Below are 25893 nucleotides of genomic sequence, written 5' to 3'. Positions count from 1 at the left end.
AACATTCAAAAAAAAAAAAAAAAATCCGAAAAAAATCCCCAAAAAATTCCAAAAAATTTCTAAAAAATCCAAAAAAATTTCCCAAAAAATTCCCCAAAATCCCCAAATTTCCCCAAAACCCCAAATTCCCTCCAAACCACCCCAATTTCCCCCAAAAAACCCCCCCCAAAAATTCAAAAAAAATCCCCAAAAAAATCAAAAAAAAATCCAAAAAAATCCAAAAAAACCCCCAAAAAAATCCCAAAAATTCCCAAAAAATTCCCCAAAATCCCCAAATTCCCGAAAACCCCAAATTCCCTCCAAACCACCCCAATTTCCCCCAAAACCCCCCCCAAAAATCCAAAAAAAATCCCAAAAAAATCCCAAAAATTCCAGAAAAAATCCCCAAAAAATCCCCAAAAATTCCAAAAAAATTCCCCAAAATCCCCAAATTTCCCCAAAACCCCAAATTCCCTCCAAACCACCCCAAAAAATAAAAAAAAATTTCGAAAAAAATAAAAAAAAAATCCCAAAAAAATCCCAAAAAATTCCCCAAAATCCCCAAATTGCCCCAAAACCCCAAATTCCCTCCAAACCACCCCAATTTCCCCCAAAACCCCCCCAAAAAATAAAAAAAAATCCCAAAAAAATAAAAAAAAATCCAAAAAAATTCAAAAAAAATCCAAAAAAAATCCCAAAAAATCCAAAAAAATCCCCAAAAAATCCCAAAAAATCCCCAAAAATTCCCAAAAAATTCCCCAAAATCCCCAAATTCCCCAAACCCCAAATTCCCTCCAAACCACCCCAATTTCCCCCCAAAAAATCCTAAATAATTCAAAAAAAATCCCAAAAAAATCCCAAAAAAATTCAAAAAAAATCCAAAAAAATTCAAAAAAAATCCCAAAAAATTCCCAAAAATTCCCCAAAATCCCCAAATTGCCCCAAACCCCAAATTTTCGCCAAACCACCCCAATTTCCCCCAAAAAATAAAAAAAAATTCAAAAAAAATCCCAAAAAATCCAAAGAAATCCAAAAAAATTCCCAAAAAATTCCCAAAAAATTCCCCAAAATCCCCAAATTCCCCAAAACCCCAAAATTCCCTCCAAACCACCCCAATTTCCCCCCAAAAAATCAAAAAAAAATTCAAAAAAAATCCCAAAAAAATCCCCAAAAAATTCAAAAAAAATCCCAAAAAAATCCCCCAAAAAATCCCAAAAAAATCCCAAAAAATTCCCCAAAATTCCAAAAAAATTCCCCAAAATCCCCAATTTCCCCCAAACCCCAAATTCCCTCCAAACCACCCCAATTTCCCCCAAAACCGCCCCAAAAAATCCAAAAAAATTCAAAAAAAATCCAAAAAAATCCCAAAAAATCCCCAAAAAATCCCAAAAAATCCAAAAAAATCCCCAAAAAATCCCCCAAAATTCCCAAAAAATTCCCCAAAATCCCCAAATTCACCCAAAACCCCAAATTCCCTCCAAACCACCCCAATTTCCCCCCAAACCCCCCAAAAAATCCAAAAAAATCCAAAAAAAATCCCCAAAAATTCCCAAAAAATTCCCCAAAATCCCCAAAACCCCAAATTCCCTCCAAACCACCCCAATTTCCCCCAAAACCCCCCCAAAAATCCAAAAAAATTCAAAAAAAATCCAAAAAAATCCAAAAAAATCCAAAAAAAATCCAAAAAAATCCCAAATAATCCCCAAAAAATTCCCAAAAATCCCCAAAAATTCCCCAAAACCCCAAATTCCCTCCAAACCACCCCAATTTCCCCCAAAACCCCCCCAAAAAATCCAAAAAATTTCAAAAATAATTCAAAAAAAATTCAAAAAAAATCCAAAAAAAATCTCAAAAAAAATCCAAAAAAATCCAAAAAAAATCCCCAAAAATTCCCAAAAAATTCCCCAAAATCCCCAAATTCCCCAAAACCCCAAATTCCCTCCAAACCACCCCAATTTCCCCCCAAAAAATCCAAAAAAATTCAAAAAAAATCCCAAAAAAATCCCAAAAAAATCCCAAAAAATCCAAAAAAATCCCCAAAAAATCCCAAAAATTCCCAAAAAATTCCCCAAAATCCCCAAATTGCCCCAAAACCCCAAATTCCCTCCAAACCACCCCAATTTCCCCCAAAACCCCCCCAAAAAATCAAAAAAAAATTCAAAAAAAATCCAAAAAAAATTCAAAAAAAATCCCCAAAAAATCCCAACAAATCAAAAAAAAATTCAAAAAAAATTCAAAAAAAATCCAAAAAAATCCCAAAAAATCCCCAAAAAATCCCAAAAAATCCAAAAAAATCCCCAAAAAATCCCCCAAAATTCCCAAAAATTCCCAAAAAATTCCCCAAAATCCCCAAATTCACCCAAAACCCCAAATTCCCTCCAAACCACCCCAATTTCCCCCCAAACCCCCCAAAAAATCCAAAAAAATCCAAAAAAAATCCCAAAAAATCCAAAAAATTCCCAAAAAAATCCCAAAAAATCCCAAAAAATTCCCCAAAATCCCCAAATTGCCCCAAACCCCAAATTCCCTCCAAACCACCCCAATTTCCCCCAAAACCCCGCCAAAAAATCCCCCCAAAATTCAAAAAAAATCCCAAAAAATCCAAAGAAATCCAAAAAAATCCCAAAAAAATCCCCAAAAATTCCCAAAAAATTCCCCAAAATCCCCAAATTCCCCCAAACCCCCAAATTCCCTCCAAACCACCCCAATTTCCCCCCCAAAAATCCAAAATAATTCAAAAAAAATCCAAAAAAAATCAAAAAAAATCAAAAAAAAATCAAAAAAAATCAAAAAAAATTCAAAAAAAATCCCAAAAAATCAAAAAAAATCCCAAAAAATCCCAAAAAATTCCCCCAAATTCCCCCGCCCCTCCCCCTCTCCGCCCCTCCCCCCCCGGTCACTCACGCGCCACTCCGCGGTGTGGGGGAGGGGCGGCGGCCAGCGCCAGCTGCCGCAGGGGGGGGGAGGGGGCCAAGGTCAATTTGCTGCCCTGGAGCTGCAGCGTCAGCGGGGGCGGGGCCGGGGCGCCGGGGGGCGGGGCCGGCGGGGGGAGGGGCGTGGCTTTGGCCCCGCCCCCTCCCGAGGAAGCCCCGCCCCCTTGGGGGGAGGGGCGCTGCTGGGCCAGAGCCGCCAATTGGCCGAGGCTGACGACTTCTCCCGCTGGAAATTTTGGGGGGAAAAAACCGGGAATTAGGGAGGCTGGAATTGGGTTTTGGGAAGTGGGGGAGGGTGGGGAGGGGATTGGGGAAAAAAATTTGGGGGTGGTTATGCAAATGAGGTGTTAATTAGGGAGATAATGAAGGAGTTTGGGTGAATTTTGGGGGGAGTTGGGAAGAATTTGGGGGATTTTGGGGGGAAAAACTGGGAATTAGGGAGGCTGGAATTGGGTTTTGGGAAGTGGGGGAGGGCGGGGAGGGGATTGGGGAAAAAAATGTGGGGGTGGTTATGCAAATGAGGTGTTAATTAGGGAGATAATGAGGGAGTTGAGGTGAATTTTGGGGGGATTTCGGAAGGATTTGGGGGATTTTGTGGGGAAAACTGGGAATTAGGGAGGCTGGAATTGGTTTTGGGAAGTGGGGGAGAGGATTAGTGAAAAAATCTGGGGGCAATTATGCAAATGAGGTGTTAATTAGGAGATAATGAGGGAGTTGGGGTGAATTTTGGGGGGATTTGGGAAGAATTTGGGAGATTTTGGAAAAAAAAATGGGAATTAGGGAGTCCCAAAATTTTTTTTCGGAAGTGGAGGAGAGTGAGGAGGGGATTAGTGAAAAAATTGGGGTGGTTATGCAAATGAGGTGTTAATTAGGGAGATAATGAGGGAGTTTGGGTGAATTTTGGGGGGAGTTGGGAAGAATTTGGGGGATTTTGGGGGGAAAAACTGGGAATTAGGGAGGCTGGAATTGGTTCTGGGAAGTGGGGGAGGGCGGGGAGGGGATTGGGGAAAAAAATGTGGGGGCAATTATGCAAATGAGGTGTTAATTAGGGAGATAATGAGGGAGTTTGGGGCGGTTTTGGGGAGATTTGGGAAGAATTTGGGGGATTTTGGGGGAAAAAATGGGAATTAGGGAGTCTGGAATTGGTTTTGGGAAGTGGGGGAGGGCGGGGAGGGGATTGGGGAAAAAATGTGGGGGTGGTTATGCAAATGAGGTGTTAATTAGGAAGATAATGAGGGAGTTGGGGTGAATTTTGGGGGGATTTGGGAAAAAATTGGGAGATTTTGGGGGAAAAAATGGGAATTAGGGAGTCCCAAAATTTTTTTTCGGAAGTGGAGGAGAGTGAGGAGGGGATTAGTGAAAAAATTGGGGTGGTTATGCAAATGAGGTGTTAATTAGGGAGATAATGAGGGAGTTGGGGTGAATTCTGGGGGGAGTTGGGAAGGATTTGGGGGATTTTGGGGGGAAAAACTGGGAATTAGGGAGGCTGGAATTGGTTCTGGGAAGTGGGGGAGAGGATTAGTGAAAAAATCTGGGGGCAATTATGCAAATGAGGTGTTAATTAGGAAGAAAATGAGGGAGTTTGGGGCGGTTTTTGGGGAACTTTTGGGAAGAATTTGGGAGATTTTGGAAGAAAAAATGGGAATTAGAGAGTCCCAAAATTTATTTTCGGAAGTGGAGGAGAGTGAGGAGGGGATGAGTGAAAAAATTGGGGTGGTTATGCAAATGAGGTGTTAATTAGGGAGATAATGAGGGAGTTTGGGGTGGTTTTGGGGGGATTTGGGAAAAATTTGGGGGAATTTGGGGGGAAAAACTGGGAATTAGGGAGGCTGGAATTGGTTTTGGGAAGTGGGGGAGAGGATTAGTGAAAAAATTGGGGTGGTTATGCAAATGAGGTGTTAATTAGGGGATAATGAGGGAGTTTGGGTGAATTTTGGGGAGGTTTTGGGGAAGAATTTGGGAGATTTTGGAGGAAAAAATGGGAATTAGAGAGTCCCCAAATTTTTTTTCGGAAGTGGAGGAGAGTGAGGAGGGGATGAGTGAAAAAATTGGGGTGGTTATGCAAATGAGGTGTTAATTAGGCAGATAATGAGGGAGTTGGGGTGATTTTGGGGGGATTTGGGAAAAATTTGGGGGATTTTGGGGGGAAAACTGGGAATTAGGGAGGCGGGAATTGGTTCTGGGAAGTGGGGGAGAGGATTAGTGAAAAAATCTGGGGGCAATTATGCAAATGAGGTGTTAATTAGGGAGATAATGAGGGAGTTTGGGGCAGTTTTGGGGGGATTTGGGAAGGATTTGGGGAAATTCGGGGGATTTTGGGGGAAAAAATGGGAATTAGGGAGGCTGGAATTGGTTCTGGGAAGTGGGGGAGAGGATTAGTGAAAAAATCCGGGGGCAATTATGCAAATGAGGTGTTAATTAGGGGATAATGAGGGAGTTTGGGGTGAATTTTGGGGGGAGTTGGGAAGGATTTGGGAGATTTTGGGGGAAAAATGGGAATTAGAGAGTCCTAAAATTACTTTAGGGAAGTGGGGGAGGGTGGGGAGGGGATTGGGGAAAAAAAGTGGGGGTGGTTATGCAAATGAGGTGTTAATTAGGGAGATAATGAGGGAGTTGGGGTGAATTTTGCGGGGATTTGGGAAAAATTTGGGGAAATTCGGGGGATTTTGGGGGGAAAAAATGGGAATTAGGGAGGCTGGAATTGGTTTTGGGAAGTGGGGGAGAGGATTAGTGAAAAAATTTGAGGGCAATTATGCAAATGAGGTGTTAATTAGGGGATAATGAGGGAGTTTGGGGCGGTTTTGGGGAGGTTTTGGGGGAGAATTCGGGAGATTTTGGAGGAAAAAATGGGAATTAGAGAGTCCCCAAATTTTTTTTCGGAAGTGGAGGAGAGTGAGGAGGGGATGAGTGAAAAAATTGGGGTGGTTATGCAAATGAGGTGTTAATTAGGGGATAATGAGGGAGTTTGGGGCAGTTTTTGGGGGATTTGGGAAGAATTTGGGGGATTTTGGGGTGAAAAAATGGGAATTAGGGAGGCTGGAATTGGTTCTGGGAAGTGGGGGAGGGTGGGGAGGGGATTGGGGAAAAAATGTGGGGGGGGTTATGCAAATGAGGTGTTAATTAGGGAGATAATGAGGGAATTGGGGTGAATTTTGGGGGGATTTGGGAAAAATTTGGGAGATTTTGGGGGAAAAAATGGGAATTAGGGAGTCCCAAAATTTTTTTTCGGAAGTGGAGGAGAGTGAGGAGGGGATTAGTGAAAAAATTGGGGTGGTTATGCAAATGAGGTGTTAATTAGGGAGATAATGAGGGAGTTTGGGGCAGTTTTGGGGGGTTTGGGAAGGATTTGGGGAAATTCGGGGGATTTTGGGGGGAAAAAATGGGAATTAGGGAGGCGGGAATTGGTTCTGGGAAGTGGGGGAGGGGATTAGTGAAAAAATCTGGGGGCAATTATGCAAATGAGGTGTTAATTAGGGGATAATGAGGGAGTTTGGGGTGAATTTTGGGGGGAGTTGGGAAGGATTTGGGAGATTTTGGGGGAAAAATGGGAATTAGAGACTCCTAAAATTACTTTAGGGAAGTGGGGGAGGGTGGGGAGGGGATTGGGGAAAAAATGTGGGGGTGGTTATGCAAATGAGGTGTTAATTAGGGAGATAATGAGGGAGTTTGGGGTGAATTTTGGGGGGAGTTGGGAAGGATTTGGGGGATTTTGGGGGGAAAAACTGGGAATTAGGGAGGCTGGAATTGGGTTTTGGGAAGTGGGGGAGGGCGGGGAGGGGATTGGGGAAAAAATGTGGGGGTGGTTATGCAAATGAGGTGTTAATTAGGGGGATAATGAGGGAGTTTGGGTGAATTTTGGGGGGATTTGGGAAAAATTTGGGGGATTTTGGGGGGAAAACTGGGAATTAGGGAGGCTGGAATTGGTTTTGGGAAGTGGGGGAGAGGATTAGTGAAAAAATTGGGGTGGTTATGCAAATGAGGTGTTAATTAGGGGATAATGAGGGAGTTTGGGGCGGTTTTGGGGAGGTTTTGGGGAAGAATTTGGGAGATTTTGGAGGAAAAAATGGGAATTAGAGAGTCCCCAAATTTTTTTTCGGAAGTGGAGGAGAGTGAGGAGGGGATGAGTGAAAAAATTGGGGTGGTTATGCAAATGAGGTGTTAATTAGGCAGATAATGAGGGAGTTGGGGTGATTTTGGGGGGATTTGGGAAAAATTTGGGGGATTTTGTGGGGAAAACTGGGAATTAGGGAGACTGGAATTGGTTTTGGGAAGTGGGGGAGAGGATTAGTGAAAAAATTTGAGAGCAATTATGCAAATGAGGTGTTAATTAGGGGATAATGAGGGAGTTTGGGGTGAATTTTGGGGGGAGCTGGGAAGGATTTGGGAGATTTTGGGGGAAAAATGGGAATTAGAGAGTCCTAAAATTACTTTAGGGAAGTGGGGGAGGGTGGGGAGGGGATTGGGGAAAAAATTTGGGGGTGGTTATGCAAATGAGGTGTTAATTAGGGAGATAATGAAGGAGTTTGGGTGAATTTTGGGGGGAGTTGGGAAGAATTTGGGGGATTTTGGGGGGAAAACTGGGAATTAGGGAGGCTGGAATTGGTTCTGGGAAGTGGGGGAGAGGATTAGTGAAAAAATTTGGGGGCAATTATGCAAATGAGGTGTTAATTAGGGAGATAATGAGGGAATTGGGGTGAATTTTGGGGGGATTTGGGAAAAATTTGGGAGATTTTGGGGGAAAAAATGGGAATTAGGGAGTCCCAAAATTTTTTTTCGGAAGTGGAGGAGAGTGAGGAGGGGATTAGTGAAAAAATTGGGGTGGTTATGCAAATGAGGTGTTAATTAGGGAGATAATGAGGGAGTTTGGGGCAGTTTTGGGGGGTTTGGGAAGGATTTGGGGAAATTCGGGGGATTTTGGGGGGAAAAAATGGGAATTAGGGAGGCTGGAATTGGTTCTGGGAAGTGGGGGAGGGGATTAGTGAAAAAATCTGGGGGCAATTATGCAAATGAGGTGTTAATTAGGGGATAATGAGGGAGTTTGGGGTGAATTTTGGGGGGAGTTGGGAAGGATTTGGGAGATTTTGGGGGAAAAATGGGAATTAGAGCCTCCTAAAATTACTTTAGGGAAGTGGGGGAGGGTGGGAAGGGGATTGGGGAAAAAATGTGGGGGGGGTTATGCAAATGAGGTGTTAATTAGGGGGATAATGAGGGAGTTGGGGTGAATTTTGGGGGGATTTGGGAAAAATTTGGGGGATTTTGGGGGGAAAAATGGGAATTAGGGAGGCTGGAATTGGGTTTTGGGAAGTGGGGGAGGGTGGGGAGGGGATTGGGGAAAAAATGTGGGGGCAATTATGCAAATGAGGTGTTAATTAGGCAGATAATGAGGGAGTTGGGGTGATTTTGGGGGGATTTGGGAAAAATCTGGGGGATTTTGGAGGAAAAAATGGGAACTAGGGAGTCCCAAAATTTTTTTTCGGAAGTGGAGGAGAGTGAGGAGGGGATTAGTGAAAAAATTGTGGTGGTTATGCAAATGAGGTGTTAATTAGGGAGATAATGAGGGAGTTGGGGTGAATTTTGGGGGGAGTTGGGAAGGATTTGGGGAAATTTGGGGGATTTTAGGGGGAAAAACTGGGAATTAGGGAGGCTGGAATTGGTTTTGGGAAGTGGGGGAGAGGATTAGTGAAAAAATTTGGGGGCAATTATGCAAATGAGGTGTTAATTAGGGGGATAATGAGGGAGTTTGGGGCAGTTTTGGGGGGATTTGGGAAGAATTTGGGGGATTTTGGGGGGAAAAATGGGAATTACGGAGGCTGGAATTGGGTTTTGGGAAGTGGGGGAGGGTGGGGAGGGGATTGGGGAAAAAAATGTGGGGGGGGTTATGCAAATGAGGTGTTAATTAGGGAGATAATGAAGGAGTTGAGGTGAATTTTGGGGGGAGTTGGGAAGAATTTGGGGGATTTTGGGGGGAAAAACTGGGAATTAGGGAGGCTGGAATTGGTTTTGGGAAGTGGGGGAAAGGATTAGTGAAAAAATCTGGGGGCAATTATGCAAATGAGGTGTTAATTAGGGGGGTTATGAGGGAGTTTGGGGCGGTTTTGGGGAGGTTTTGGGGAAGAATTTGGGGGATTTTGGGGGAAAAAATGGGAATTAGGGAGTCCCAAAATTTTTTTTCGGAAGTGGAGGAGAGTGAGGAGGGAATTAGTGAAAAAATTGTGGTGGTTATGCAAATGAGGTGTTAATTAGGGAGATAATGAGGGAGTTTGGGGCAGTTTTGGGGGGATTTGGGAAAAATTTGGGGGATTTTGGGGGGGGAAAAACTGGGAATTAGGGAGGCTGGAATTGGTTCTGGGAAGTGGGGGAGAGGATTAGTGAAAAAATCTGGGGGCAATTATGCAAATGAGGTGTTAATTAGGGGGATAATGAGGGAGTTTGGGGCAGTTTTGGGGGGATTTGGGAAGAATTTGGGGGAATTTGGGGGATTTTTTTGGGGAAAAACCGGGAATTAGGGAGGCTGGAATTGGTTTTGGGAAATGGGGGAGGGTGGGGAGGGGATTGGGGAAAAAATTTGGGGGCAATTATGCAAATGAGGTGTTAATTAGGGAGATAATGAGGGAGTTTGGGGCGGTTTTGGGGGGATTTGGGAAGAATTTGGGGAATTTTGGGGGGATTTTGGGGGAATCTGGGGCCATTTCGGGGCGAATTTGGGGCCAATTTAGAGGCAATGGGAGGAGCTTTTACAAATTTATGCAAATGACATGCTAATGAGAAGGCTCCAACCACTTCCAGGCAGAAACATGGGTATTTTTGGGGAATTTTGGGGGAATTTGGGGCCATTTTGGTGGGGTCTGGAACCATTTAAGAGGCGCTAAAAGCAGCTCTTGTGCATTTATGCAAATGAGATGCTAATGAGAACGTTCCAAACACATTTGCATGGGAATTTGGGGAATTTTAGGGCCATTTTGGGGCAATCTGGGGTCATTTTGGGGGAATTTGGGGCGATTTTGGGGGGGGAATTTGGGGCCAATTTAGAGACACCGGGAGAACCTTTTACAAACTTATGCAAATGACATGCAAATGAGACCTCTCCCATCACTTCTAGGCACGGATTTGGGGAATTTTGGGGCCATTTTGGGGCAATTTGGGGCGATTTTGGGGTGATTTTGGGGGGGGAATTTGGGGCCAGTGTACAGCCACTGAGAAAACCCATTACAAATTTATGCAAATAACATGCTAATGAGATCACTCCCACCACTTCCAGGCACAGATCTGGGGGATTTCAAGGCGATTTGGGGCCGTTTTTTGGCTGAAATTCCGGGATTTTTCTAAACCCTTTTAACCACCCCCAAACTGCCTCAAACAACGAGCATGCAAATGAGATGCAAATGAAGGGGGCGTGGCTTACAGGGCAGCCGGGCCTGCATGTCCGGGGCCAGCAGGAGCCGCTGGGGCAGCGCGAAGGTGGCCACGGGCGGGGCGGGCGCCGGCCCCGCCCCTTTGCCCATATTTGGCGAGGGCGTGGCCGAGGGGGCGGGGCCTCCCGCCGGGGTGGGCGTGGCCAAGGCCGGAAGGGCTGGGAAAGGCGGGAAACTCAGGGACCACGCCCACCTCATTTGAATACACCCGACCATGCCCACTTCTCTTGGAGCCCCGCCCACAAGCCCCACCCCTTTATGCAAATTAAGCAGCGCTAACCCCGCCCCTCATTAATCCCAGCGCATAATTAAGCCCCGCCCCTAATTAGACCCATCCGCACGCAGCCCATCCCCCTCGTTAAGCCCTGCCCTAATTAAGCTCCACCCCCTCATTATCCCCCAATTAACTCACCCCAATTAAGCTCCACCTCCTAATTAAGCTCCACCCCTCATTAAGTTTCTCTTCATTAAGCCCCACCCCTTCATTAACCCCACACCTCATTAAGCCCCACCCCCTCATTAACCCCACCCCTCATTAAGCCCCACCCCTTCATTAACCCCACCCCTCATTAAGCCCCACCCCTTCATTAACTCCACCCCTCATTAAGCCTGACCCCCTCATTAACCCCCACCAAGCCCCTCCCTCCCCAAGCCCCGCCCCCTCATTAGCCCCCACCCTAATTAAGCTCCAGCCCCTCATTAACCCCCCAATTAACCCCCACCCCTTAATTGACCCCCTCCCCTTCCTCATTAACGCCACGCTCATTAACCCCACCCCAATTAACCCCCACCCCCTCACTAACCCCACCCCAATTAACCCCACCCCAATTAACCCCACCCTCATTAACCCCCACCTCAATTAATGCCCATTCCCTCATTAACCCCCACCCCTTAATTAACCCCCCCTTCCTCATTAACCCCACCCTCATTAACCCCACCCCAATTATCCCCGCCCCCTCATTAGCCCCCCTATTAACCCCACCCTCATTAACCCCACCCCTTAATTAACCCCATCCTCATTAACCCCACCCCAATTACCCCCCAATCCCACATTAATCCCCCACCCTCATTAACCCCATCCCAATTAACCCCCACCCCCTCATTAACTCCCACCCCATAATTAAGCCCCTCCCCTTCCTTATTAACCCCCACCCGCTCATTAACCCACCCCAATTAGCCCCCACCCTCATTAACCCCCCCATTAGCCCCACCCTCATTAACCCCACCCCAATTAACCCCCACCCTCATTAACCCCACCCCAATTAACCCCCAGCCCCTCATTAACCCCACCCCAATTAACCCCCAGCCCCTCATTAACCCACCCCAATTAACCCCCAGCCCCTCATTAACCCCCCCATTAGCCCCACCCTCATTAACCCCACCCCAATTAACCCTACCCTCATTAACCCCACCCCAATTAACCCCCACCCTCATTAACCCCCCAATTAACCCCCAGCCCCTCATTAACCCACCCCAATTAACCCCCACCCCCTCATTAACCCCCCCAATTAACCCCCAGCCCCTCATTAACCCACCCCAATTAACCCCCACCCTCATTAACCCCCCCAATTAACCCCACCCTCATTAACTCCTCCATTAGCCCCACCCTCATTAACCCCACCCCAATTAGCCCCCACCCTCATTAACCCCCCCAATTAACCCCACCCTCATTAACTCCTCCATTAGCCCCACCCTCATTAACCCCACCCCAATTAGCCCCCACCCTCATTAACCCCCCCAATTAACCCCCAGCCCCTCATTAACCCCCCCATTAGCCCCACCCTCATTAACCCCACCCCAATTAACCACCACCCCCTCATTAATCCCACCCTCAACCCCCACCCCTCAACCCCCTCCCCTTCCTCATTAACCCCACCCCCTCATTAACCCCACCCCAATTAACCCTACCCTCATTAACCCCACCCCAATTAACCCCCACCCCTCATTAACCCCCACCCCTTAATTAAGCCCCTCCCCTTCCTCATTAACCCCACCCCAATTAACGCCACCCCCACCCCAACCCCACCCTAATTAACCCCCACCCCTCATTAACCCCCCCAATTAACCCCCCCCCTTAATTACCCCCGCTCACCATGGGCGGGCCCTCCGGGGGGCGGAGCCAGCAGGGTGGGCGTGGCCCGGGGCGGGGCCAGAGCCAATCCCAGCCCCAGGTTCAGCCCCGCCCCCTGCGCCGTCACCAGGGGGGCGGGGCCAGCGCCGGGGGGCGGGGCTTGGGCGTGGCCCAGGGTGACGAGGGGCGGGGCCACCAGCAAAGGGGCGGGGCTTGGAGCCGAGGGGGCGGGGCTCGGGGCGGGAGGGGCGGGGCCAGGCGAGGCCACGCCCCCGGCGGGGGAGGGGCGGGGGGCGGGGAGCAGCAGCACCGCCCGAGGCTCCGCCTTCGGCACCGGCTGGAGCATCCTGGGAAACGGGGCGGGGTCACCTGGGCAACGCTGCCGGCCTCGGGGGACCCCAAAAAATTCCCCAAGGTGACCCCAAAAACTCCCCCAGGTGACCCCAAAAACTCCCCCAGGTGACACCAAAATTCCCCCCCAAAACCCTCCCCAGGTGACCCGAGGTGACCCCAAAAATCCCTCTCAGGTGACCCCAAAAACTCCCCCAGGTGACACCAAAAACTCCCCCAGGTGACACCAAAATTCCCCCCCAAAACCCTCCCCAGGTGACCCCACGTGACCCCAAAAATCCCTCTCAGGTGACCCCAAAAACTCCCCCAGGTGACCCCAAAAACTCCCCCAAGTGACACCAAAATTCTCCCCCAAAACCCTCCCCAGGTGACCCCACGTGACCCCAAAAACTCCCCCAGGTGACCCCAAACCCCCCCCAAAATCCTCCTCAGGTGACGCCAAAACCCCCCCAAAATCCTCCTCGGATGACCCCAACGATCACCCCAAAATCCTCCTCAGGTGACCCCAAAAAATCACCCCCAAAATCCTCCTCCGGTGACCCCAAAATCCCCCCAAAATCCTCCTCAGGTGACCCCAAAAAATCACCCCCAAAATCCCCCCCAAAATCCTCCTCAGGTGACCCCAAAAACTCCCCCAGGTGATCCCAAAGTGACCCCAAAAACTCCTTAAGTAACCCCAAAATCCCCCCCAGGTGACCCAAGGTGACCCCAAAAACTCCCCCAGGTGACCTCAAAGTTCCCCCCCCAAAATCCCCCTCAGGTGACCCCGAAATGACCCCAACATCCCCCCCAGATGACCCCAAAAACTACCCCCAAGTGACCCAAGGTGACCCCAAAACTCCCTCAGGTGACCCCAAAAACCCCCCCAAAATCTTCCTCAGGTGATTCCAAAAATCCTCCCAAAATCCCCCCTCAGGTGACCCCCAAACCCCCCCAAATGACCCAAAATGACCCCAAAATCCTTCTCAGGTGACCCCAAAACCTCCCCCAGGTGACACCAAAGTGACCCCAAAATCCCCCCCAAGTGACCCCAAACCCCCCTCAGGTGACACCAAAACCCCCCCCAAAAACTCCTCCAGGTAACCTCAACCCCCCCCCCCCTCCAGGTGTCCTCAGGTGTCCCCAAAACCCCCCCAAGTAACCCCAAAACCCCCCCAGGTGACCCCAAAACTCCCCCAAGTAACCCCAACCCCCCCCCAGGTGACCCCAAAATCCCCCCCAAGTGACCCCAAAACCCCTCAAGTGTCCCCAAACCCTCCCCAGGTGCCCCCCAGGTGTCCCCAAAACCCCCCCAGGTGACCCCAAAATCCCCCCAGGTATCCTCAGGTGACCCCGCAACCCCTCTCAGGTGACCCCAAAACTCCCTCAGGTAACCCCAAAATCCCCCCCAGGTGACCCCAAAACCCCCCAAATGACCCAAAATGACCCCAAACCCCCCCAAGTAACCCCAAACCCCCCCCAGGTGACCCCAAAATCCCCTTCGGGTGACCCCAAAACCCCTCAAGTGTCCCCAAACCCTCCCCAGGTGCCCCCCAGGTGTCCTCAGCCCCCCCCAGGTGTCCCCAAAACCCCCCAAGTGCCCCCCAGGTGCCCCAAAAAACCCCCTCAGGTGCCCCCCAAGTGTCCCCAAAACTCCCCAGGTGACCCCAAAATCCCCCCAGGTGACCCCAAAATCCCTCAAAACCCCACCAGGTGTCCCCAAAACCCTCCCCAGGCGCCCCCCAAGTGTCCCCAAAACCCTCCCCAGGCGCCCCCCAAATGTCCCCAAAACCCCCCAGGGGACCCCAAAATCCCCCAAAACCCCTCCCAGGTGCCCCCCAGGTGCCCCCCAAACCCTCCCCAGGTGCCCCCCCGGTGCCCCCCTCACCTGTTGACCTTCATGCGGACGGGTTTGGGGCGCGGGGGGGGGTCGGGGGCGGCGGCCACGTCCTCCACGAGGCGCCGGGTGACGCGGAAGCGCGGCAGGAACCAATCGGCCGCGTAGCGCGACAGGTGAGCCTCGAGGGCCACCAGCTCGAAGGGCGACAGGTCCACCTGCTGCGGGGGCACAGCTGGGCGTCACCTGGGGCACCTGGGCATCACCTGAGTGACCCCTGCCACACCTGAGCCATCGACACCACACCTGGGCACACCTGAGTGACCCCTGCCACACCTGGGCACACCTGAGCCATTGACACCACACCTGGGGCACACTTGAGCCATCTATGCCACACCTGGGCACACCTGAGTGACCCCTGCCACACCTGGGCACACCTGAGCCATTGGCACCACACCTGGGCACACCTGAGTGACCCCTGCCACACCTGGGCATCACCTGAGTGACCCCTGCCACACCTGAGCCATCTACGCCACACCTGGGGCACACCTGGGCACACCTGAGTGACCCCTGCCACACCTGGGCACACCTGGGCAGCCCCAGGGACAGGTGAGCCTCGAGGGCCACCAGCTCGAAGGGCGACAGGTCCACCTGCTGCGGGGGCACAGCTGGGCGTCACCTGGGCACACCTGGGCATCACCTGAGTGACCCCTGCCACACCTGGGCACACCTGAGCCATTGACACCACACCTGGGGCACACTTGAGCCATCTATGCCACACCTGGGCACACCTGAGTGACCCCTGCCACACCTGGGCACACCTGAGCCATTGGCACCACACCTGGGCACACCTGAGTGACCCCTGCCACACCTGGGCACACCTGGGTGACCCCTGCCACACCTGAGCCATCGACACCACACCTGGGCACACCTGAGTGACCCCTGCCACACCTGGGCACACCTGGGACAGGTGAGCCTCGAGGGCCACCAGCTCGAAGGGCGACAGGTCCACCTGCTGCGGGGGCACAGCTGGGCGTCACCTGGGGCACCTGGGCACACCTGAGTGACCCCTGCCACACCTGGGGCACACCTGAGCCATCTACGCCACACCTGGGGCACACCTGGGCACACCTGGGTGACCCCTGCCACACCTGGGGCACACCTGAGCCATTGACACACCTGGGGCACACCTGAGCCATCTACGCCACACCTGGGCACACCTGAGTGACCCCTGCCACACCTGGGCACACCTGGGACAGGTGAGCCTCGAGCGCCACCAGCTCGAAGGGCGACAGGTGCACCTGCTGCGGGGGCACAGCTGGGCGTCACCTGGGCACACCTGGGCACAGCTGGGCACACCTGAGTGAGCCCTGCCACACCTGAGCCATCGACACCACACCTGGGCACACCTGAGTGACCCCTGCTACACCTGGGCACACCTGAGCCATCTATGCCACACCTGGGGCACACCTGGGCACACCTGAGTGCCCTCTGCCACACCTGGGGCACACCTGAGTGACCCCTGCCACACCTGGGGCACACCTGGGCCATCTACATCACACCTGAGCACACCTGGGTGCCCTCTGCCACAGCTGGGGCACACCTTGGGCACACCTGAGTGACCCGTGCCACACCTGGGCACACCTGAGGTCACCTGGGGCACACCTGGGGCACCTCCAGGTGTGTCCAACCCCCCTCCAGGTGTTCCCAACCACCTGTTGGAGCCCCCAACCCCCCCCAGGTGCTCCTGGACCATCTCCAGGTGTGTCCAAACCATCTCCAGGTGCTCCTGGACCATCTCCAGGTGCATCCAAAACACCTCCAGGTTCTCCTGAACCATCTCCAGGTGCTCCCAAACCTCTCCAGGTGCGTCCAAGCTCCTCCAGGTGTGTCCAAACCATCCCAAGGTGCATCCAAACCATCTCCAGCTGCTCCTGAACCATCTCCAGGTGTTCCTGAACCATCTCCAGCTGCTCCTGAACCATCTCCAGGTGTTCCTGAACCATCTCCAGCTGCTCCTGAACCATCTCCAGCTGCTCCTGAACCATCTCCAGCTGCTCCTGAACCATCTCCAGCTGCTCCTGAACCATCTCCAGGTGTTCCTGGACCATCTCCAGGTGTGTCCAGACCCCTCCAGGTGCATCCAAATCCCTTTTGGCGCCCCCAAACCATCTCCAGATGCATCCAAACCATCTCCAGATGTTCCTGGACCATCTCCAGGTGCGTCCAAGCTCCTCCAGGTGTGCCCAAACCATCTCCAAGTGCACCCAAACCCCTCCAGATGCTCCTGAATCCTCTCCAGCTGTGTCCAAACCATCTCCAGCTGCTCCTGAACCATCTCCAGCTGCTCCTGAACCATCTCCAGGTGCTCCTGAACCATCTCCAGGTGTGTCCAAACCATCTCCAGGTGTGTCCAAACCATCTCCAGGTGCATCCAAAACACCTCCAGGTTCTCCCAAAGCTCTCCAGCTGCTCCTGAACCATCTCCAGGTGCGTCCAAGCTCCTCCAGGTGTGTCCAAACCATCTCCAGGTGTCTTCAAACCATCTCCAGGTGTGTCCAGACCCCGCCAGGTGCATCCAAAACCCTTTTGGTGCTCCTAAGCCACCTCCAGGTACATCCAAACCTCCTCCAGCTGTTCCTGGACCATCTCCAGGTGCGTCCAAGTTCCTCCAGGTGCATCCAAAGCATCTCCAGCTGCTCCTGAACCATCTCCAGGTGTCTCCCAACCATCTCCAGGTGTGTCCAGACCGCTCCAAATGCCTCCAAGCCCCTTTTGGTGCCCCCAAACCATCTCCAGGTGCATCCAAATCATCCCCAGGTGTCTCCAGATGTTCTCCAAGCACCTTCAAGTTCTTTCTGGTGTCCCCCAAACCTTCTCCAGGTGCCCTCAGACCATCTCCAGGTGTGTCCAAACCATCTCCAGGTGTTCCTGGACCATCTCCAGGTGTGCCCCAATTTACTCCATGTACCTCCAAACCATCTCCAGGTGTGTCCAAACCATCTCCAGGTGCTCCTGAACCATCTCCAGGTGCATCCAAAACACCTCCAGGTTCTCCCAAACCTCTCCAGGTGCTCCTGAACCATCTCCAGGTGTGCCCAAACTCCTCCAGTTGCTCCTGGACCATCTCCAGGTGTGCCCAAACTCCTCCAGTTGCTCCTGGACCATCTCCAGGTGTCTCCAAAGCCTCTCCAGGTGTGTCCAAGTTCCTCCAGGTGCATCCAAACCATCTCCAGGTGTGTCCAGACCCCTCCAGGTGCATCCAAACCCCTTTTGGTGCCCTCAAACCATCTCCAGGTGCCCTCAGACCCTCTCCAGATGTTCCTGAACCATCTCCAGATGTTCCTAAACCATCTCCAGGTGTGCCCAAACCATCTCCAGATGCGTCCAAGCTCCTCCAGCTGTGTCCAAACCATCTCCAGCTGTTCCTGAATCCTCTCCAGGTGCATCCAAACCATCTCCAGCTGTTCCTGAACCATCTCCAGGTGTCTCCAAATGTTCTCCAAGCACCTTCAACTCCTCTTTGGTGTCCCCCAAACCTTCTCCAGGTGCCCTCAAACCCTTTCCAGGTGCATCCAAACCATCTCCAGGTGTCTCCAAACCATCTCCAGGTGTTCCTGAACCATCTCCAGGTGTGTCCCAATCTACTCCAGGTGCCTCAAAACCCCTCCAGGTGGTTCCTGAACCATCTCCAGATGTATCCAAGCCCTCTCCAGGTGCTCCCAAACCATCTTCAGGTGCATCCAAATCATCTCCAGGTGTCTCCAAATTTCCTCCAGGCTCTCCCCAGCTCTCTCCAGGTGTCTCCAAACCTTCTCCAGCTGTTCCTGAACCATCGCCAGGTGCATCCAAATCCCTCCAGGTGCATCCAAATCATCACCTGGAGATCCCAAAGCCTCTCCAGGTGCATCCCAGTTCCTCCAGGTGTGTCCGAACCATCTCCAGCTGTTCCTGAACCATCTCCAGGTGTGTCCAAACCAGCTCCAGGTGTGTCCAAACCCCTCCAAATGCATCCAAACCCCTTTTGGTGCCCTCAAACCATCTCCAGGTGCATCCAAACCATCTCCAGGTGCCCTCAGACCCTCTCCAGGTGCACCCAAACCTCTCCAGGTGTGTCCAAACCATCTCCAGGTGCTCCTGAGCCCTCTTCAGGTGCATCCAAACTCCTTTTGGTGCTCCCAAACCATCTCCAGGTGCATCCAAACCATCTCCAGATGTGTCCACACCATCACCTCATCACCCCAAACCATCACCAGGTGTTCATGAACCATCTCCAGGTGCCTTCAAGTCCTTTTTGGTGCCCCCCAATCCCTCCAGGTGCCCTTAAACCATCTCCAGGTGCACCCAAACCCTCTCCAGCTGTTCCTGAACCATCTCCAGGTGTGTCCAAACCCCTTTTGGTGCCCCCAGCCCCTCGTGCTCACCCGGCAGGGGCGTGGCTCACCCGGCAGGGGCGTGGCTCACCCAGAAGGGGCGTGGCTCACCCGGAAGGGGCGTGGCTCACCCGGAAGGGGCGTGGCTCACCCGGAAGGGGCGTGGCTCACCCGGCAGAGGCGTGGCTCATTTGTCAGGGGCGTGGCTCACCCAGAAGGGGCGTGGCTCACCCGGCAGGGGCGTGGCTCACCCGGAAGGGGCGTGGCTCACCCGGAAGGGGCGTGGCTCACCCGGAAAGGGCGTGGCTCACCCGGAAGGGGCGTGGCTCACCCGGCAGAGGCGTGGCTCATTTGTCAGGGGCGTGGCTCACCCAGAAGGGGCGTGGCTCACCCGGCAGGGGCGTGGCTCACCCGGAAGGGGCGTGGCTCACCCGGCAGGGGCGTGGCTCACCCGGCAGGGGCGTGGCTCATTTGTCAGAGGCGTGGCTCGCCCGGCAGGGGCGTGGCTCACCCGGCAGGGGCGTGGCTCACCCAGAAGGGGCGTGGCTCATTTGTCAGAGGCGTGGCTCACCCGGCAGGGGCGTGGCTCATTTGTCAGGGGCGTGGCTCACCCGGCAGGGGCGTGGCTCATTTGTCAGGGGCGTGGCTCACCCGGAAGGGGCGTGGCTCATTTGTCAGGGGCGTGGCTCATTTGTCAGGGGCGTGGCTCATTTGTCAGGGGCGTGGCTCATTTGTCAGGGCCGTGGCTCACCCGGCAGGGGCGTGGCTCACCCGGCAGGGGCGTGGCTCGCCCGGCAGGGGCGTGGCTCGCCCGGCAGGGGCGTGGCTCATTTGTCAGGGGCGTGGCTCACCCGGCAGGGGCGTGGCTCACCCAGAAGGGGCGTGGCTCACCCGGAAGGGGCGTGGCTGGCCCGGAAAGGGGCGTGGCTCACCCGGAACGGGCGTGGCTCATTTGTCAGGGGCGTGGCTCACCCGGCAGGGGCGTGGCTCACCCGGCAGGGGCGTGGCTCACCCGGCAGGGGCGTGGCTCATTTGTCAGGGGCGTGGCTCATTTGTCAGGGGCGTGGCTCATTTGTCAGGGGCGTGGCTCACCCGGCAGGGGCGTGGCTCATTTGTCAGGGGCGTGGCTCACCTGGAAGGGGCGTGGCTCACCCGGCAGGGGCGTGGCTCACCCGGAAGGGGCGTGGCTCACCCGGCAGGGGCGTGGCTCACCCGGCAGGGGCGTGGCTCATTTGTCAGGGGTGTGGCTCACCCGGCAGGGGCGTGGCTCGCCCGGAAAGGGGCGTGGCTCACCCGGCAGGGGCGTGGCTCACCCGGCAGGGGCGTGGCTCACCCAGAAGGGGCGTGGCTCGCCCGCCAGGGGTGTGGCTCACCCGGCAGGGGCGTGGCTCATTTGTCAGGGGCGTGGCTCACCCGGCAGGGGCGTGGCTCACCCGGCAGGGGCGTGGCTCATTTGTCAGGGGCATGGCTCACCCGGCAGGGGCGTGGCTCACCCGGAAAGGGCGTGGCTCACCTGGAAGGGGCGTGGCTCACCCGGCAGGGGCGTGGCTCACCCGGAAGGGGCGTGGCTCACCCGGAAAGGGCGTGGCTCGCCCGGCAGGGGCGTGGCTCATTTGTCAGGGGCGTGGCTCACCCGGCAGGGGCGTGGCTCACCCGGCAGGGGCGTGGCTCATTTGTCAGGGGTGTGGCTCATTTGTCAGGGGCGTGGCTCACCCAGCAGGGGCGTGGCTCATTTGTCAGGGGCGTGGCTCATTTGTCAGGGGCGTGGCTCACCCGGCAGGGGCGTGGCTCATTTGTCAGGGGCGTGGCTCACCCGGAAGGGGCGTGGCTCACCCGGCAGGGGCGTGGCTCACCCAGAAGGGGCGTGGCTCATTTGTCAGGGGCGTGGCTCATTTGTCAGGGGCGTGGCTCATTTGTCAGGGGCGTGGCTCACCCGGCAGGGGCGTGGCTCACCCGGAAAGGGCGTGGCTCACCCGGCAGGGGCGTGGCTCGCCCGGCAGGGGCGTGGCTCATTTGTCAGAGGCGTGGCTCACCCGGAAGGGGCGTGGCTCACCCGGCAGGGGCGTGGCTCATTTGTCAGGGGCGTGGCTCACCCGGAAGGGGCGTGGCTCACCCGGCAGGGGCGTGGCTCATTTGTCAGGGGCGTGGCTCACCCGGCAGGGGCGTGGCTCACCCGGAAGGGGCGTGGCTCACCCGGCAGGGGCGTGGCTCACCCGGCAGGGGCGTGGCTCATTTGTCAGGGGCGTGGCTCACCCGGAAGGGGCGTGGCTCATTTGTCATGGGCGTGGCTCACCCGGAAGGGGCGTGGCTCATTTGTCAGGGGCGTGGCTCACCCGGAAGGGGCGTGGCTCATTTGTCAGGGGCGTGGCTCACCCGGCAGGGGCGTGGCTCACCTGGAAGGGGCGCGGCTCGCCCAGCAGGGGCGTGGCTCATTTGTCAGGGGCGTGGCTCACCCAGCAGGGGCGTGGCTCATCCGGCAGGGGCGTGGCTCACCCGGCAGGGGCGTGGCTCGCCCGGCAGGGGCGGGGTTCACCCGGAAGGGGCGTGGCTCACCCGGCAGGGGCGTGGCTCATTTGTCAGGGGCGTGGCTCATTTGTCAGAGGCGTGGCTCACCCGGAAGGGGCGTGGCTCACCCGGAAGGGGCGTGGCTCACCCGGCAGGGGCGTGGCTCACCCGGAAGGGGCGTGGCTCATTTGTCAGGGGCGTGGCTCGCCCGGCAGGGGCGGGGTTCACCCGGAAGGGGCGTGGCTCACCCGGCAGGGGCGTGGCTCATTTGTCAGGGGCGTGGCTCATTTGTCAGAGGCGTGGCTCACCCGGAAGGGGCGTGGCTCACCCGGAAGGGGCGTGGCTCACCCGGCAGGGGCGTGGCTCACCCGGAAGGGGCGTGGCTCACCCGGCAGGGGCGTGGCTCACCCGGAAGGGGCGTGGCTCACCCGTCAGGGGCGTGGCTCACCCGGCAGGGGCGTGGCTCACCCGGCAGGGGCGTGGCTCATTTGTCAGAGGCGTGGCTCACCCGGCAGGGGCGTGGCTCATTTGTCAGGGGCGTGGCTCACCCGGCAGGGGCGTGGCTCATTTGTCAGGGGCGTGGCTCACCCGGAAGGGGCGTGGCTCACCCGGCAGGGGCGTGGCTCACCCGGAAGGGGCGTGGCTGGCCCGGAAAGGGCGTGGCTCATTTGTCAGGGGCGTGGCTCATTTGTCAGGGGCGTGGCTCACCCGGCAGGGGCGTGGCTCACCCGGCAGGGGCGTGGCTCACCCGGCAGGGGCGTGGCTCATTTGTCAGGGGCGTGGCTCATTTGTCAGGGGCGTGGCTCACCCGTCAGGGGCGTGGCTCACTTGTCAGGGGCGTGGCTCATTTGTCAGAGGCGTGGCTCACCTGGCAGGGGCGTGGCTCACCCGGAAGGGGCGTGGCTCGCCCGGAAGGGGCGTGGCTCATTTGTCAGGGGCGTGGCTCACCCGGAAGGGGCGTGGCTCATTTGTCAGGGGCGTGGCTCACCCGGAAGGGGCGTGGCTCATTTGTCAGGGGCGTGGCTCATTTGTCAGGGGCGTGGCTCATTTGTCAGGGGCGTGGCTCACCTGGCAGGGGCGTGGCTCATTTGTCAGGGGCGTGGCTCATTTGTCAGGGGCGTGGCTCATTTGTCAGGGGCGTGGCTCATTTGTCAGGGGCGTGGCTCACCCGGAAAGGGCGTGGCTCACCCGGAAAGGGCGTGGCTCACCTGGAAAGGGGCGTGGCTCACCTGGCAGGGGCGTGGCTCATTTGTCAGGGGCGTGGCTCATTTGTCAGGGGCGTGGCTCATTTGTCATGGGCGTGGCTCATTTGTCAGGGGCGTGGCTCATTTGTCAGGGGCGTGGCTCACCCGGAAAGGGCGTGGCTCACCCGGAAAGGGCGTGGGTCACCTGGAAAGGGGCGTGGCTCACCTGGCAGGGGCGTGGCTCATTTGTCAGGGGCGTGGCTCATTTGTCAGGAGCGTGGCTCATTTGTCAGGGGCGTGGCTCACCCGGCAGGGGCGTGGCTCATTTGTCAGGGGCGTGGCTCACCCGGAAAGGGGCGTGGCTCACCCGGCAGGGGCGTGGCTCACCCGGCAGGGGCGTGGCTCATTTGTCAGGGGCGTGGCTCACCTGGAAAGGGGCGTGGCTCACCTGGAAGGGGTGTGGCTCGAGGGCTCGCAGCACCAGGGCGGGGGTGGCCAGGCTGAGGCCGGGCGTGACCAGCGGCGAGGTGACCGGGCGCGGCTCGAACAGGTCGGGGTGGTTGCACACCTTGCGCAGCTGCATCAGAACGTTGATGACGCTCATGAAGTGGCCACTGGCCAGCGTGGCCTTGGTGCTGCGGGGGAGGGGACGGAGAGGTCAGCTGGGGTCAGGGAGAGGTCAGCTGGGGGTCACCAAGAGAATTTGGGGGGGTTTTTGGGGGAAATTTGGGGGTTTAGGAGGAAATTTTGGGGGTTTGAGGAAGAAATTTGGGCGTTTCCGGAAGGAATTGGAGGGGTTAGGAGAAAATTTTGGAGATTTGGGAAAACAATCGGGGGATTTAAAGGAGAAGTTTGAGGATTTCAGAGGAAATTTGGGGATTTTAGTGAAAATTCTGGAGATTTAGGAGAAAATTTCAGGGATTTAGAAGAAAATTTGAGGATTTTAAGGGAGGAATTTGAGAATTTATGACAAAATTTGGGGATTTAAGGGAAAAATTTGGAGATTCAGGAGGAAATTTGGGGATTTGGGAAGGAAATGTTGGGGGTTTAGAAGGAAATTTTGGGGGGTTTAGGAGGAAATTTGGGGGTTTCCGGAAGGAATTGGAGGGGTTAGGAGAAAATTTTGGAGATTTGGGAAAACAATCGGGGGATTTAAAGGAGAAGTTTGAGGATTTCAGAGGAAATTTGGGGATTTTAGTGAAAATTCTGGAGATTTAGGAGAAAATTTCGGGGATTTAGAAGAAAATTTGAGGATTTTAAGGGAGAAATTTGAGAATTTATGACAAAATTGGGGGATTTAGGGGAAAAATTTAGAGATTCAGGAGGAAATTTGGGGATTTGGGAAGGAAATGTTGGGGGTTTAGAAGGAAATGTTGGGGGTTTAGGAGGAAATTTGGGGGTTTCCGGAAGGAATTGGAGGGGTTTAGGAGAAAATTTTGGAGATTTGGGAAAAAAATTGGATTTAAAGGAGAAGTTTGAGGATTTCAGAGGAAATTTGGGGATTTTAGTGAAAATTCTGGAGATTTAGGAGAAAATTTCGGGGATTTAGAAGAAAATGTGAGGATTTTAAGGGAGGAATTTGAGAATTTATGACAAAATTGGGGGATTTAGGGGAAAAATTTAGAGATTCAGGAGGAAATTTGGGGATTTTGGGAGGAAAATTTGGGGATTTTGGAGGAAAATTGGGGGGTCTAGGAGGAAATTTTGGGAGGTCAAGGAAGGAATTTGGGGATTCAGGAGAGAATTTGGGGATTTAAGGGAGAAATTTGAGGATTTGAGAGAAAATTTAGGGGGTTTAGGATGAAATTTGGGGGATTTAGAGAAAAATTTGGGGATTTCTGGGAGGAATTTCAAGATTTAGGAGCAAATTTGGGCGTTTTAAGGAAGGAATTGGAGAATTCAGGAGAAAATTTGGGGATTTAGAAAAAACCAGGGGAATTGAAGGGGGAAATTTGAGGATTGGAGAGAAAATCTGGGGATTTAGGGGAAAATTTGGGGATTTAGGAGAAGATTTTGGGGAATTAGGAGGAAATTTTGGGGGTTTGAGGAAGAAATTTGGGGGTTTCCGGAAGGAATTGGAGGGGTTAGGAGAAAATTTTGGAGATTTGGGAAAAAAATCGGGGGATTTAAAGGAGAAGTTTGAGGATTTCAGAGGAAATTTGGGGATTTTAGTGAAAATTCTGGAGATTTAGGAGAAAATTTCGGGGATTTAGAACAAAATTTGAGGATTTTAAGGGAGGAATTTGAGAATTTATGACAAAATTGGGGGATTTAAGGGAAAAATTTAGAGATTCAGGAGGAAATTTGGGGATTTTGGGAGGAAAATTTGGGGATTTTGGAGGAAAATTGGGGGGTCTAGGAGGAAATTTTGGGAGGTCAAGGAAGGAATTTGGGGATTCAGGAGAGAATTTGGGGATTTAAGGGAGAAATTTGAGGATTTGAGAGAAAATTTAGGGGGTTTAGGATGAAATTTGGGGGATTTAGAGAAAAATTTGGGGATTTCTGGGAGGAATTTCAAGATTTAGGAGCAAATTTGGGCGTTTTAAGGAAGGAATTGGAGAATTCAGGAGAAAATTTGGGGATTTAGAAAAAACCAGGGGAATTGAAGGGGGAAATTTGAGGATTGGAGAGAAAATCTGGGGATTTAGGGGAAAATTTGGGGATTTAGGAGAAGATTTTGGGGAATTAGGAGGAAATTTTGGGGGTTTAGGAGGAAATTTAGGGGATTCCGGAAGGAATTGGAGGGGTTAGGAGAAAATTTTGGAGATTTGGGAAAACAATCGGGGGATTTAAAGGAGAAGTTTGAGGATTTCAGAGGAAATTTGGGGATTTTAGTGAAAATTTTGGAGATTTAGGAGAAAATTTCGGGGATTTAGAAGAAAATTTGAGGATTTTAAGGGAGGAATTTGAGAATTTATGACAAAATTTGGGGATTTAAGGGAAAAATTTGGAGATTCAGGAGGAAATTTGGGGATTTAGAAGGAAATTTTGGGGGCTTAGAAGGAAATTTTGGGGGTTTAGGAGGAAATTTGGGGGTTTCCGGAAGGAATTGGAGGGGTTAGGAGAAAATTTTGGAGATTTAGGAAAAAAATTGGGGGATTTAAAGGAGAAATTTGATGATTTCAGAGAAAATTTAGGGATTTAGGAGAAAACTTGGAGATTTAGGAAGCAATGTTTGGGGTTTAAGGGAGAAATTCAGGGATTCAGGAGAAAATTTGGGGATTTTGAGGAAAACTTTGGCGATTTAAGAGAAAATTTTGGGGGTTTAG

The 25893-nt window shown here is 53.2% G+C and overlaps 1 protein-coding gene across 1 annotated transcript in view; it reads right to left on the bottom strand.

Annotated features, from left to right (window-relative positions):
• The window catches only part of SRCAP (Snf2 related CREBBP activator protein), a 124769-nt gene that overhangs the window by 48717 nt on the left and 50159 nt on the right, over positions 1 to 25893 (bottom strand). Inside the window, exons 18-22 of the mRNA XM_082300179.1 lie at positions 23073 to 23259; positions 14614 to 14783; positions 12417 to 12742; positions 10315 to 10482; positions 2884 to 3138 (exon numbers count right to left, since the gene is read on the bottom strand). Of these exons, the coding sequence (XP_082156305.1) occupies positions 2884 to 3138; positions 10315 to 10482; positions 12417 to 12742; positions 14614 to 14783; positions 23073 to 23259 (1106 nt within the window). The remainder of the gene's footprint in view (positions 1 to 2883; positions 3139 to 10314; positions 10483 to 12416; positions 12743 to 14613; positions 14784 to 23072; positions 23260 to 25893) is intronic.

The sequence above is a fragment of the Coloeus monedula genome (genome assembly GCF_965178545.1).
Source record: "Coloeus monedula genome assembly, chromosome: 37".
Lineage (NCBI taxonomy): Eukaryota > Metazoa > Chordata > Aves > Passeriformes > Corvidae > Coloeus > Coloeus monedula.
The sequence above is the reverse complement of the archived record's forward strand: the minus strand, read 5'-3'. Positions and strand labels throughout refer to the sequence as shown.